This window comes from Schistocerca gregaria, chromosome 5 (assembly GCF_023897955.1).
Source record: "Schistocerca gregaria isolate iqSchGreg1 chromosome 5, iqSchGreg1.2, whole genome shotgun sequence".
NCBI classification, from domain to species: domain Eukaryota; kingdom Metazoa; phylum Arthropoda; class Insecta; order Orthoptera; family Acrididae; genus Schistocerca; species Schistocerca gregaria.
Genome location: NC_064924.1, coordinates 331,008,723 through 331,025,062, shown reverse-complemented (window position 1 = coordinate 331,025,062; position 16,340 = coordinate 331,008,723). Strand labels below are relative to the sequence as shown.

General features: G+C 38.2%; 1 protein-coding gene across 6 annotated transcripts in view; it reads right to left on the bottom strand.

The window, feature by feature from the left end:
• Positions 1–16,340, bottom strand: part of LOC126272187 (cap-specific mRNA (nucleoside-2'-O-)-methyltransferase 2) — a 298,755-nt gene that overhangs the window by 138,724 nt on the left and 143,691 nt on the right. For all 6 annotated transcript variants that reach the window (XM_049974866.1, XM_049974867.1, XM_049974862.1 and 3 more), the window contains one exon: positions 1,563–1,721. In XM_049974866.1, the coding sequence (XP_049830823.1) occupies positions 1,563–1,721 (159 nt within the window). The remainder of the gene's footprint in view (positions 1–1,562; positions 1,722–16,340) is intronic.

Sequence of the window (16,340 nt, the reverse complement as noted above, 5' to 3'; positions counted from 1 at the left end):
CTGTCCCCCACCCCTACCCTGCCTCCCCCCTCTCCACTCACTCCAGCCTTTTCCTTACTCCCACCCACTCAGTTGCTTCTCCCATCATGCACTGCTGCTCGCAGTCTGGTCTTGGCAGCCAGAGATTTTGTGTGTGTGTGTGTGTGTGTGTGTGTGTGTGTGTGTGTGTGTGTGTGTGTGTGTGCGTGTGTGTGTGTGTTCTGATTAACACCTGTTTGGCCGTAAGCTTTGTTTGACAAGTCTTATTTTGTGCCTGCCTGCAACTCAGCATCTCCACCATAAGGTGAGTAGCAACCATCCTTTTCCTAATATTGTTATTTGATTTGGTTTGTTGCAGAGTGATTACATCAAGATTTGCAACAACTTATTTAAAGAGAAATACAAAAAGCTTTACATTACTTTTATGTACATTACTATGATATACCTATAAAATGCTCACTTTTTCTATAAACTCTCTTGTTGAAACTGTGAAACAATAACCCAAGAATTCTTCAATAGAGTAGTAGCACTTTCCCCACTAGAAGAATGAACAGCCATCTTGTCAATGAATAAGGTTCCACACAGAGTATCCTACTGCCTTTTCATTTTATGCAAATTTTTAACATCCATTACTCTGGTATTTGAACATAAACAGTTTATTGTATGTTTGAAATTTATTCTGCGGCAAATCCTGTAGTTCTGCTGGAAAAAAAAAAATATGCATGTGTACGTTGCTTTTTATAGAAGAAAATCAAAACCTCACATATGTACAGCAAAGGAATGGGTAGGATTTTTAAATTTTTTAAGAGTGGATGACAAGACCACCTTTGTTTGGTGACACGCATATTCCAAACTATTTTCTTTCAAAATACTAGGAGCCTTGTAACATTTGTTGGTTTCGTACTTACATAACATATGTTTAATACATATTCATGCCTGTCTGAATCAATTTTTCAGCTTTCTACTTAATTGTCTCTCAGACTATCATCTGTAATCCACATCAATTTCAATTCTAATCGCTCCTGCAACCCCAAACAACTGTCAACAGGTGAGTCATTGCTATTCTATACAACAAAACTATCAATGGAGGGGGACAATGATAACAAAAATTTAAAAAGTAATTATCAATTTGCCAGTTTGTGTTCTCTGATCATAAACTGACTGAAAACTGGTACATTAATAATATGGTGACACAAACCAGTCTTCCATAAAGGTTCTGTTGCATCACATACTAACTTTAAGCTTCTTCATATATATGCATGCCTCATGCACTGCATTGCAGTTGCAATGTCATAACCTCCCACCTAATGCAAGAGTCTTAGGTCAAGTTAACAGTCCGGCACAGAGTTTTAATTTGTCAGAGCTTAATACTAGTGCACAATCTGCTGCAGAGTGGAAGATTCATTCTGAACATGATCCTTAGATTGTAAATTATGGTTACGCTTCAAGTTCCAGTCCAGGAAATTGTGTTAATCCAATATCAAATTTCATATCAGTGTACTTTCTGCAGCAGAGTGAAAGACTGGTTGTGAAAATGAATTTTTGACACCATTAACAGTAGTAAATAAAAGACATGATCTTACCAACTTATGCTTTCCAACAATATAGTCATCATCCTTTAATTTGGTCAACTTGCAGTGCTCAATATAGTGCTCTGTTACCATATCTCGTAGTTTCCAACTGAATTCAAAGGGCTGATCAATGCCTTCAAACACGGCTATGTTCCTTTCAATAACTGCTACCTAAAACATTTATCATTTGTAAACAATAAAAGAAATTATGTGACTGAATCACTGAAACAAGAAACCATCACATCAGCACAAAATAGAGGTGAGTTAGGAATAATCTTACATACGCACTTTTACTGGAGTATCTGTGCTAAATACATAACCTTAACCCATTGACTTATCAATACTTTTCCCCATAGTCAACTCTATAATTATTACTTAAATTTATGAAAATCAGAATATGTTGTCTTTCACACTTTCTCAAAATTATAATTTTTTTATAGGAATTCTTTATAAATCTACCCTTATTATTTGTTGAAGTGATGAGGAGTGAAGATAACACTGTTTAAGAAGGTTTTGTTGGTGTGGTTTATCTGAAAAAATACAGGCATATGCAATGCCACTAAACATTTTCTTCCTTCTTGTTTAACACACTATAAAATTTCTGGAGGGTGTTTTCTTGATGAGATTGAGGGGATATATTTAACACAACATGAAAATGATTGCTTGTAATTCGCAAAAGCAGTCGAGTGTGTGGTATGCCACTAAATCAAACAATTGCTAAGCTTTCCAACTGTATGTAAAATGTCATGCTATTTACTAACAGAGAAGAAGAAACACTAAGAATAAGCTATAGCTCCTCAGTCTGTGCCACAGCCGCCAATGTAATAATGGACTTGAAACTTGTAACTGACTGTGAGCCAGCTGTATAAGCCAACATATTACTTACCGCAAATGTTACTTTTCTTAATACATTCCAAGAATCTATGTATCTCCTACACTGATTACCACATACAATGATAACATATGAAACCAACATCACTAAACGGAAGAGAGCATACCACTACTGTATGTTTCTGACTCTACCACTGACAAACCCATTGGAGAGCAATATTTTTGAATCGTTAACACTAAAATCTTCATGCTCTTATAAAAATCAAACAATGGAAAATCGAGTATTGAATGTAACAATATTATGAAAAGGAAAGTTGCTATTCACCATATAGTGGAGAGGTTGAGTCACAGATTATTATTATTGTTGTCTTCAGTCCTGAGACTGGTTTGATGCAGCTCTCCATGCTACTCTATCCTGTGCAAGCTTCTTCATCTCCCAGTACCTACTGCAACCTACATCCTTCTGAATCTGCTTAGTGTACTCATCTCTCGGTCTCCCTCTACGATTTTTACCCTCCACGCTGCCCTCCAATGCTAAATTTGTGATCCCTTGATGCCTCAAAACATGTCCTACCAACCGATCCCTTCTTCTAGTCAAGTTGTGCCACAAACTTCTCTTCTCCCCAATCCTATTCAATACCTCCTCATTAGTTATGTGATCTACCCACCTAATCTTCAACATTCTTCTGTAACACCACATTTCGAAAGCTTCTATTCTCTTCTTGTCCAAACTAGTCCAAACTAGGCTCGACAAAAAGACTGTCACAAATAAAGCTCTCAGCCATTAAGACCTTTATCAACAATGGATGACACCCCCTCCCCCCACCATAACAAACACACACAAACACAACTCACACATGACTGCAGTCTCAGGCAACTGAAACCACACTCGGTGTAATTTCAGATGCCTGAGACTGCAGTTTCCATTTCATAATATTGCTCTTACAAAATAAAAAGCATCTTAATTGGAGTCACACTGATACTACAATATAAAAGAAATACAAAAAGATACCACAGAAAATAACAAATAGCATTATGCAACATCCTGTAGCTTTCACCAGCATATCCCAACATTCAGCTTCATTCTGACAGTGAAATGTAAAATTAAAAATAAATATGACCTTATGCAGCAGAGACTTTCTTTTAATCAAAAAGATGATGGCCTGAAACTTGGTCTTAAGTATATGCTTAATAAGCCTGAGAAGTATGCAAATTCCCGAAGTAAAATAATGATGGAAAGGAAGAATGAAACTAAAAACAGGGAATTAGTAGTGCTATGTAAGATAAAAAAACCTGAAGTGAGAGCTGATAGGAAAAAAATTAAAGATAATAGGTAGGTAATAGTAACAATCAAACATAAATTTGTAAATAAATATGAGGAATGACAATAACTTATCTATCACTGATGAGTGTGTAGAACCTAGAAACATGTAACAGCCAGAGATTTAACTAACTTTAGGGCTTCAACTCTCTTTCCAGTGTCAGAACACACATTTTTGAACTCAACCACACAGACATCTACATACACACACCTACAACCACAGTGATACTGTCTGTTTATGAATGGTTTCTCACACTTACACAAACAGGGGGATGAGGGGGGTCTGGGGGAGGGACACAAGTTGATAACTGGAAATAGATAAGATGTACAGGGTGGCTAGAAAATGAGAAGTAGCTAAAATATTAGTTACATGTGTATTCTCCACACATATGCCAGCTACAGGTGAATATATAACATAGTGATACCCAATATTGACACATTTGTTGCAGTAACAGTAGCGCCATCAGCTGGCCGCTCTTGTACCTTCCATCTTGCTCATAGCACTTAACTGTAAAACATCCTAAGAGATATTCCGTCATCTTTCAGGAATGCATCCAGGACAAAATTATAATTTCAAACTGACAGGAAAACTAAATAAACACACAATAAGAAACATAAATACTGTGTAATGCCTAGTCATTCAAATTGTTGGTTACTAAATCAGGCACTAAACTGAGTAATAAGTCTAAACTTTGTTAAACACGGTGGTTCAGTCAAATTGTCAGATAGGCATTCACACTGAAAAAATTGATTGAATACTCAAAGTGAGTTGGTCACAAAACACCACATAGTACAATCTTCTTCTATATTTGAAATTGAAAGGATGTATATAGCATGATGGACAGGGGTTAGTGGTGAAAAATTAAATTTTGTCAAGAAGCTGATGAGTAATATTGGAGTAATCACAAAGAACAGTGCAGATTACATGAGCATGGTTTTGTTCAAGAAAAAATTGGAGGGATGCCAACTTAAGGCTGCATCATCGTGTAAGGTAAAACATTAATTTCTACGGTGACCTTGCTCAGAGCTGTAAAAGCCTTACCAATTGAGTAAATGCACTTCAAAATTTTCTGTAAGAACATATGCATAGAATAAAACATTCCTAGTTTTCAATATAATCAGCTGAAATAAGATTCTCAAACCTTCAACATTCACCACCAGCATCCTCTAGAGGTATGATTGTCCGGATAGGCAACATGTTTACTGTATATACCATACATGTTGCTGGGCTCAATTACCATACAAGCAGGAAGTACAAAGTACAATTAAAATAAGCTGAAGTACAATATGTTCAGCAAATTAGATTAAGAGACAGTAGTGTTGTATCTCAGTACAGAAATCAGAACTTTTAGCTCTGGAGAAGAGGATGTGCACGAACTGTGGCTCAGGGTTAAAGGAACAGTTGACCATGCACTTGATAGATATGTACTAAGTAGAACAGTTCATGATGGGAATGACCCTTCACAGTATACAACTTGCGTAAAGAAACTTCTAAAGAAACAGAGATTGCTGCATAGTAGCTGTAAAAAAAAATGCAGGGCTATAAACAGTGATGCTGAATGAAACAAATTGGCTGTCAAGCAGGTAATGCGTGAGCTTTCGATGACTACCACAGCGAAGTATTACTAAAAGATCTCTCACAAAACTCAAACAAATTCTAGCTGTTTATACAGGCTGTACGTAGTACCGAAGTTAGAGACCTTAACCTCACAGGAACAGAAACTGAGGTTAGCAAAGCAAAAACTGGAATGATGAGCTTCAGTTTCAAATGTTCCTTTACAAATTATTGTCAAACCATTGCAAAGAAATAGATGTTAGTGTAAGTGGTGTTGAGAAATAGCAGAAATCACTAAAACTGAATAAAGTCCAGGGTCTAATGAAATCCCCAACAGAATTCATACCAACTTTGTGGCTGAATTATCCCATTTTAACAATATTATAACATAGATCTCTTGAACACAAAACTGTGCACAGTGGTTAGAAAAAAGCACAGATCACATCTGTCTACAAAAAGGGTAACAGAAGTGATCCACAAAACTACTATCTATTTGTTGCACAATCTTAGAGCATAATCTGAGCTCATATGTAATGAAGAATCTCAAACAACAGGGCCTTTTCCATGCCAATCAGCATGGACTCCTGAAAATGTCAATGATATGAAACTCAATGTGCCCTTTTCTCACATGATATCTTGAAAGTTGTGGATCGAGGCACAGTCAGGTCAGTGGAGTATTTCCTGATATCCAAGAACATTTTGGTGCACTACCACACCTAAGCTCATTATCCAAAATATGATAATATGGGATATCAAGCAACTTGAAAAAGTGATTTCTTAGTAGGCAGGATAGAGCATTTTATCTTGGATGGAGAGTCATCAGCACATGTATACTTAACTTCAGGTGTGTGCTATGAAAATGTGTTGACACTTGCAGTTCACATTGTATTTTAATGATCTTCGAAGTTCATGTTGTACTTTAATGACTTTGCAGACAATATTAACAGCAACCAGATATTTCACAGATTACGCAATTATCTCTAACGAAATACTGTCTGAAAGAAACTACACAAATATTCAGTCAGACCTGGATAAGATTTCTAAGTAATGCAAAAATTGCTGACTTTCCTCCTTAAATACTGAGAAATTTAAAATTACGCGAAATTACGCGCGTCATGTGGACACGGTCCCCCACCCCTCCCACATGCACACACTCAACACAGACTGTATCCTACGACTTCAATATCAATGAGTCACAACTGTACGACTTCAATATCAGTGAGTCACAATTCGAATTGTTCAACTCATACAGATATTTTGGTGCAACAGTTTACTGAGATATGAAATGGAACCATCAAATCGGCTCAGTCATGCATGAAGCAGGTGACAAGACTTCAGTTAATTAGTAGAATACTAGGGAAAGTCTACAATGGAGGTTGCTTGCAAAAACACATGGCACTCAACATAGAATAATGCTCAAGTATGTGGGGCCCATACCGAATGGGCCTTACAGGGGTTATTAAACATATACAAAGTGGGGCAGGTTCATTTGAGCTGTGGAGAGTGTCATGGAGATACTGAAGAAACTGAACTGGCTTATACTTGAAGAATAGGTGGAAGCTATTCTGAGAAATTCTATTCCCAACTGGTGGCAGCCCACTTTGACAACAGTTTCAATGTTAGCCACTTCATTGCCGACGCATCCTAGCCTATTCATTAGTACTCTCTAAATAGCACAGACTTTTGTTTGTCTCTTCTGAAGAAGACTGATTATTTTGAATATCACCCTTTGCTTGTGACACATCTATCAAAGTTAAGTATTGTAACTGTATTTTTGGAATAAAACTCATTAATATGAATTGTTTGATTGCTTCTCTAGCGAACTGAGTATGTAGGATTCCTAGACACAACATACGCTCTGTCATGCACTTCACAATGGTTTGCAGAGTGTGAATGCAGTTGCACTTGTAGATGTAAAAGGTGAACTAAGCAGCCTCCCACAGCATCTGTCCATCATGGGTGTAACAATGCAGCAGGCACGAGGGGTCGGTCCCACATTCACAAGTGCCAATCCTGCCGACTTGTTACGGTCTAATGTTTTTTGCCTTCCTATTTGGTGTCCAAGGTCAACCTCCATGCACCACTAACTGTGTATCTACATCCTTTGCCGAAGTTTTAAGCCATGTTAACTGAGACAAACCGAGGCGGCTTCAAACGAGGAACATTTCATCAAGTTATGCCCCTGCGAAAGACAGAGTAACTTTCTTCTACAGGAAGGACATAATATGCAGTGTGTAGCACACAGAGCAACTGTGCAACAAGAATTAACAGCTGCCGATTTCTTTTCTATTTTTACAATGCTGCCAGGACAAAGAGGTAATCCACTGCTCTGATACAGTCAAGCGCCATATTTAAACTGTTGCAGTCAAGCACTATAGTTAAACTGTTGCAGTGAAGAGAAGTTTAATGAAGGCTAGTCACATTATCACGAAATAGAGCATGCGGAAAACATAGTATGAACTTGATGCAACTGATAAAAGCCCAATACTTTTGTCTTCAAGCTAATCATTTGACTGGGAATGGGAAGGTGCTGCAACAGAACACCAGTAAGCACAGGGTGAAAGCTGAACACGGTAGTAATTTTGAATCTTTAACTCATGGATAAGCAGTTTCAAATGCTGATAAGGCTCATAGAATCATGGCTAATCTTTCACTAAGGAGCTTGACAACAGCTCTGTTTCACCACTGTCCAAAGGACTCAACTTCCATCCTTATCCGTGGCAGCTGCTGATATTACACATCATCAGTGGAAAAGAACAGTCTACAAGGCATCACTTCTATGGTAAGGCAGAAGAAGGGAAGTCAGTTGTTAGCCACAGTCTAAGAAAAGTTAAACTACCAAAATATAACATTAGATTAGACAAACTATAGTGTCTGTGCTTATTGCGTGAGGATGAGGACTTGGTTGTCTTGCAACCCAATGAAGGAAATGCTATTGTAGTACTTAATGTTGAAGATTAGCGATATAAACTGTCACTATTTTGGGTTTTGTGATGTGCTAAAAATTGTATTACGATCATACTTAGAAAAACATCAGAAAGATGGGGAGTCTCTGATGCAAGATGCAGCCGTTAAGAAATTAATACCATGTGGCAGCCAACTTCCCAGCACAGGCTATAACAATGAAAAGTGTGAGGTCATCCACATGAGTGCTAAAAGGGATCCGTTAAACCTCAGTTACACGGTAAATCAGTCTAATCCAAGGCCGTATATGCAACTAAATACCTAGGAATTACAAAGATGAACAATTTAAATTGGAAATAACACGTAGAAAATGATATGGGGAAGCTGAATAAAAGATTGCACTTTATTGGCAGAACACTTAGAAAATGTAAAAGATCTACTAAGGAGACTGCCACAACTACCCTTGTCTGTTCTGTTTTGGAATACGGCTGCGTGGTGTGGGAACCTTACCAGATAGGATTGATGGAGTACATCGAAAAAGTTCAAAGAAGGGCACCATATTTTGTATCACAGCAAAATATGGGAGAGAGTGTCACTGAAATGTTACAAGCTTTGGGGTGGATATCATTAAAACAAAGGCGTTTATCACTGCAGTAGGATCTTCTCACGAAGTTTCAACAAGCAACTTTCTCCACTGAATGCAAAAATCTTTCGTTGACACCAAACTACATAGGGAGAAATGATCACCACGATAAAATAAGAGAAATCAAAGCTCGTACAGAAAGATATATGTTTGTTTTTTCCATTGTGACAAATTCTTTATTTTTGGGGCCATAATGCCCGTGGCTGCTTTATAATTCCTTTCCACGCTATACGAGATTGGAATAATAGAGAATTGTGAAGGTAGTCAATGAACCTCTACCAGGCACTTAAATGTCATTTACAGAGTATTGATATAGATGTAGATGCAACTTATGGTAAAAGTATACTACTTACAAGTATAAACAGAAACAGAAAACAGTGATGTGTGAAAAACTGTGCTGTGTAAAACACGAGAAGTGCGTAATTCTGCAAGATCAACTAAAAATTAAACTACAAGCGTCAGTGTCTTACAAAGAAAAACTCCAACAATGTCCTAGCCGACAACATTTCCTGATGTAGGTGGGAAACCAAGAGGAAATTACCATAAGTAAAAAAAAAGCAACATATTGTTAATGAATTTTTTGATCTTGGGGGAAAAAAAATAAAAAAAATCAGATTATAGATCTGTAATTACAGAGCACTGATGACGCTTCACTTCAAGAAAGTAAAATGCATCTAGTGCAAAAACACACATTTTCTTGTAGGAACAATGACAGAACGAAAAAACACTCAGAAATTGTTAAGCAGCCACGGAGCCACACATATGAAGAATTTGTCACGAATGGATGTCAGATTTCAAGAAAAATAAGAAATGAATTATATTATTCTTGAATATGATCTAGGTGGATGCAAAAACAATACAGGTAGTATACAATACAGAAGTTGGACAACAATGGGAGTAATTGTAGATCCAAGTGTGTCAACAGACAACCTGTGCCCACATCTTTTCGTGCCTTGAAAATAAAACTGAATCAGGGCAAAAGGAATAGTAAAAAAATTGTAGTAGTTGTTCTTTTTTTGGTCTTCAGTCCAGAGAATGGTTTGATGCAGCTCTCCATGCTACTCTATCTTGTGCAATCTTCTTCATTTCCAAGCAACTACTGCACCCTACATCCTCCTGAATCTGCTTGATGTATTCATCTCTTGGTCTCCCTCTGCAATTTTTACCCTCCAAACTGCCCTCCAATACTAAATTGGTGATCCCTTGATGCCTCAGAACATGTCCTACCAACCGTTCCCTTCTTTTAGTCAAGTTGTGCCACAAACTCCTCTTCTCCCCAATTCTGTTCAATACCTCCTGATTAGTTATGTGATCTACCCATCTAATCTTCAGCATTCTTCTGTAGCACCTCATTTCAAAAGCTTCTATTCTCTTCTTGTCCAAACTAGTTATCGTCCATGTTTCACATCCGTACATGACTACACTCTATACGAATACTTTCAGATAAGGCTTCCTCACACATAAATCTATACTCTATGTTAACAAATTTCTCTTCTTCAGAAATGCTTTTCTTGCCATTGGCAGTCTACATTTTATATTCTCTCTACTTTGGCCATCATCTGTTATTTTGCTTCCCAAATAGCAAAACTCGTCTGCTACTTTTAAGTGTTTCATTTCTTAATCTAATACCCTCAGCATCACCTGATTTGATTAGACTACATTTCATTATCCTCATTTTGCTTTTGTTGATGTTCATCTTATAGCCTCCTTTCAAGACACTGTCCACTCCATTCCTCTTCCAGGTCCTTTGCTGTCTCTGACAGAATTACAATATCATCGGCATAGCTCAATGTTTTTATTTCTTCTCCATGGATTTTAATTCCTACTCCAAATTTTTCTTTTCATTTCCTTTACTTCTTGAATATACAGACTGAATAACATCGGGGATAGGCTACAACACTGTCTCATTCCCTTCCCAACCACTGCTTCCTTTTCATGCCCTCGACTCATGTAACTGCCATCTCGTTTCTGTTCAAATTGTAAATAGCCTTTCGTGCCTTGCATTTTACCCTTGCCACCTTAAGAATTTGAAGTACAGTATTCTAGTCAACATTGTCAAAAATAAGTCGTAGGGTCAGTATTGCCTCACATGCTCCAACATTCCTACAGAATCCAAACTGATCTTCCCCAAGATCGGATTCCATCAGTTTTTCTGTAAAGAATTTGTGTCACAATATGATAGAAGGAAAGTTGCTACTCACCACACGGAGGAGATGCTGAGTCGCGATAGGCACAATAAAAAGATCCACACAATCATAGCTTTCGGTCATTAAGGCCTTTGTCAGCAGTAGACACACACACACGCACGCACGCACGCACGCACGCACGCAAGTGAAACTTGCACACGTGTGGAGTCTCAGAGAGCTGAAACTACACTCTGAGACTGCAGATGTGTGTGCAAGTTGCACTTGCTTGTGTGTGTGTGTGTGTGTGTGTGTGTGTGTGTGTGTGCACGCACGCGTGCCTATTGCGACTCAGCAGCTCCACTATATGGTGAGTAGCAACTTTCCTTCTATCATATTAGTTACATTCCAACTTGGATTTTCCATTGTTTGAAGAATTTGTGTCAGTATTTTTCAGCCATGACTTATTAAATTGATAGTTTGGTAATTTTCACACCTGTCAACATCAGCTTTCTTTGAGATTGGAATTATTATATTCTTCTTGAAATCTGAGGGTATTTCGCCGGTCTCCTACATCTTGCTCACAAGATTTTCGAGTTTTGTCAAGGCTGGCTCTCCCAAGGCTCTCCTGTTCTTGTCAATCATTCCCTAATGCTCTCTCTGAAACTCTCTACAGCCTCTGGTTCTTTCAGTTTATCGATATATGTATAAATATTTCAAAAATAATAGGTGGGGTAAAATACACTTTGAAATAGTTCAACAAGTTAATATGAAAATGAATCAAGACTTTAGTGCAAGCAGTTTGGGCTAAAATCTGCGGTGAATTAAAAATTAGAAAGCTGGGATGTTGTTGTTGGGTCTTCAGTCCTGAGACTGGTTTGATGCAGCTCTCCATGCTACTCTATCCTGTGCAAGTTTCTTCATCTCCCAGTACTTACTGCAACCCACACCCTTCTGAATCTGCTTAATGTATTCATCTCTTGGTCTCCCTCTACGATTTTTACCCTCCACCCTGCCCTCCAATGCTAAATTGGTGATCCCTTGATGCCTCAGAACATGTCCTACTAACTGGTCCCTTCTTTTTGTCAAGTTATGCCACATACTCCTCTTCTCCCCAATTCTGTTCAATACTTCATCATTAGTTATGTGATCTCCCCATCTAATCTTCAGCATTCTTCTGTAGCACCTCATTTCAAAAGCTTCTATTCTATTCTTGCCCATACTATTTATCGTCCATGTTTCACTTCCATACATGGCTACACTCCATACAAATACTTTTAGAAACCACTTCCTGACACTTAAATCTAAACTCGATGTTAACAAATTTCTCTTCTTCACAAACACTTTCCTTGCCATTGCCAGTCTACATTTTACATCTTCTCTACTTCTACCATCATCAGTTATTTTGCTCCCCAAATAGCAAAACTCCTTTACTACTTTAAGTGTCTCATTTCCTAATCTAACACCCTCAGCATCACCAGACTTAATTCGACTACATTCCATTATCCTCGTCTTGCTTTTGTTGATGTTCATCTTATATTCTCTTTTCAAGACACTGTCCATTCCATTCAACTGCTCTTCCAAGTCCTTTGCTGTCTCTGATTGAATAACAATGTCATCGGCGAACCTCAAAGTTTTTATTTCTTCTCCATGGATTGTAATACCTACTCCGAAATTTTCTTTTGTTTTCTTTACTACTTGCTCAATATACAGATTGAATAACATCGGGGAGAGGCTACAACACCGTCTCACTCCCTTCCCAACCACTGATTTCCTTTCATGCCCCTCGACTCTTATAACTGCCTTGCCATCTGGTTTCTGTACAAATTGTAAATAGCCTTTCGCTCCCTGTATTTTACCCATGCCACCTTTAGAATTTGAAAGAGTATTCCAGTCAACATTGTCAAAAGCTTTCTCTAAGTCTTTCTCTAAGTCTACAAATGTAGGTTTGCCTTTCCTTAATCTAGCTTCTAAGATAAGTCGTAAGGTCAGTATTGCCTCACGTGTTCCAATATTTCTACAGAATCCAAACTGATCTCTCCCAAAGTCGGCTTCTACCAGGTTTTCCATTCGTCTGTAAAGAATTCGCGTTAGTATTTTGCAGCTGTGACTTATTAAACTGATAGTTCGATAATTTTCACATCTTTCACGCATGCTTTCTTTGGGATTGGAATTATTACATTCTTCTTCAAGTCTGAAGGTGTTTCGCCTGTCTCATACATCTTGCTCCCCAGATGGTAGAGTTTTGTCAGGACTGGCTCTCCCAAGGCCATCAGTAGTTCTAATGGAATGTTGTCTACTCCCAGGGCCTTGTTTCGACTCAGGTCTTTCAGTGCTCTGTCGAACTCTTCACACACTATCATATCTCCCATTTCATCTTCATCTACATCCTCTTCCATTTCCGTAATATTGTCCATAAGAACATCACCCTTGTATAGACCCTCTATATACTTCTTCCACCTTTCTGCTTTCGCTTCTTTGCTTAGAACTGGGTTTCCATCTGAGCTCTTGATATTCATACAAGTGGTTCTCTTTTCTCCAAAGGTCTCTTTAATTTTCCTGTAGGCAGTATCTATCTTACCCCTAGTGAGATAAGCCTCTACATCCTTACATTTGTCCTCTAGCCATCCCTGCTTTTGGCACTTCCTTTCATCATTAAATTCAATATTTCTTCTGTTACACAAGGATTTCTACTAGCCCTCGTCTTTTTACCTACTAGATTCTCTGTTGCCTTCACTACTTCATCTCTCAAAGCTACTCATTCTTCTTCTACTGTACTTCTTTCCCCCATTCCTGTCAACTGTTCCCTTATGCTCTCCCTGAAACTCTGTACAACCTCTGGTTCTTTAAGTTTATCCAGGTTCCATCTCCTTAAATTCCTACCTTTTGGCAGTTTCTTCAGTTTTAATCTACAGTTCATAACCAATAGATTGTGGTCAGAGTCCACATCTGCCCCTGGAAATGTCTTACAATTTAAAACCTGGTTCCTAAATCTCTGTCTTACCATTATATAATCTATCTGATACCTTTTAGCATCTCCAGGATTCTTCTATGTGTACAACCTTCTTTCATGATTCTTGAACCAAGTGTTAGCTATGATTAAGTTATGCTCTGTGCAAAACTCTACCAGGTGGCTTCATCTTTCATTTCTTAGCCCCAATCCATATTCAGCTACTATGTTTCCATCTCTCCCTTTTCCTTCTCTCAAATTCCAGTCACCCATGACTATTAAATTTTCGTCTCCCTTCACTACCTGAATAATTTCTTTTATCTCATCATACATTTCATCAATTTCTTCATCATCTGCAGAGCTAGTTGGCATATAAACTTGTACTACTGTTTTAGGTGTGGGCTTCGTGTCTATCTTGGCCACAATAATGTGTCCACTATGCTGTTTGTAGTAGCTTACCCATATTCATTATTAAACCTACTCCTCCATTACCCCTATTTGATTTTGTATTTATAACCCTGTATTCACCTGACCAAAAGTCTTGTTCCTCCTGCCACCGAACTTCACTAACTCCCACTATATCTAACTTTAACCTATCCGTTTCCCTTTTTAAATTTTCTAATCTACCTGCCCGGTTAAGGTATCTGACATTCCACGCCATCATCATTTAATCATACAGTAAAGCTGCATGCCCTCGGGAAAAATTACGCCTGTAGTTTCCCCTTGCTTTCAGCCGTTCACAGTACCAGCACAGCAAGGCCGTTTTGGTTAATGTTGCAAGGCCAGGTCAGTCAATCATCCAGACTGTTGCCCCTGCAACTACTGAAAGGCTGCTGGCCCTCTTCAGGAACCACACGCCTGTCTGGCCTCTCAACAGATACCCCTCCACTGTGGTTGCACCTACGGTACGGCCATCTGTATCGCTGAGGCACGCAAGCCTCCCCACCAACAGCAAGATCCATGGTTCATGGGGAAGAAGCTTGGATAACATTATCAAAACCCAAGAAGATGCACTCCAGAAAGGAAAAGATGAGAATGAACAGTACTGTGTCATCTACTCCTTGAGCACACAAATAATCTACATTTACATCTACACTCTGCATAGCACTGTGAAATGGCAGAAGTTATATCAAGAACAACTGTTTGAATGCCTCTGTGCATACCATAATTACTCTGATCTTATCCTCACAATCCCTACTTTCCCATAGATCAAACAAACCTGTGGCCACTCGTGCTGCCCTTCTCTGTATACTTTCAACATCCTCTCTCAGTCCTATTTGGTACAGGTCTTACACACTTCAGCAATATGCTAGAACTGGTCACATGATGATTTGTAAGAAATCTTCATTGTAGACTGGTTGCACTTCCCCAGTATTCTACCAATAAACTGAAGTACAACCTGCTTTACCCATAACTGAACCTATGTGATCATTATATTTCATATTCCTACAAAGTGACACACCCTGGTATTTGTACGGGTAACTCATTGATGTTACAGTCATAGGATACTACGATTTTTTCATTTTGTGGAGTGCAGAATTTTACATTTATGAACATTTAGAGCAAGTTGCCAGTCTCTGCACCATGTTGAAATCTTATCAAGATCTGACTGAATATTATGCAGCTTCTTTCAGATAGTATTTCATTATATATAATTGCATCATCTGCTAAAAGCCTGAGGTTATCATAATATGACGGACAACACGAACAGCTAGAGCTCCAAGACACTTTTCTAGGACACGCCCGAAGTTACTTCTACATCTGACATTGATTCTCCATCCAAGGTAATACGCTGTGTACCCCTACCAAAAAAACCTCAATTCAGTGACAATCGTTACTTGATACCTCATATGATTATACTTTTGACAGTAAGCATTGACAGGGTCATGGAATTATATTGGAAAAATATGAAAGAATACTCTTCTGAAGTAGTGAGTCGTCTAGATAGTTTGGGAAAGAAGGTGCAGTCAAATGGAACAGTAACAAGACCACAAAAAATAGCCACAACAGACGGTAACTTTACTAATTTTGGATCTGATCCAAAATACATCAAATGTACAGCATCTTTCACATTTAGTCTGAGACATAGGCTTATGGAGGAATGACGTGAAAGGACACAATATTTTTGTTAAAGGAAGATATTCTGCAATGGGTTCCTGATGTAGCTAGGAATTATGAGAGCCTCCAAGGTATAAGAAAGGGATATTTTGTGAAGTATTGGTCACAAAGAAGGCAAAAGATGTGAAAAAGTCATTTATGTGGGAACCTGGTTACATTACCTGATGAGGAATGCATTTCAAAAATATTAAAATGATAGATACCTTAACAGATTACAAAAGCAAACAAGATCAATCTGGAGGGAATATTGAAAGAGAGAAACCTATAATTCATGCAATAGTTGAACACTGTATCAAATGGCAGGCTTCAAGTGATAACAGGCAAGTAGCAGTACAAAGCACATAC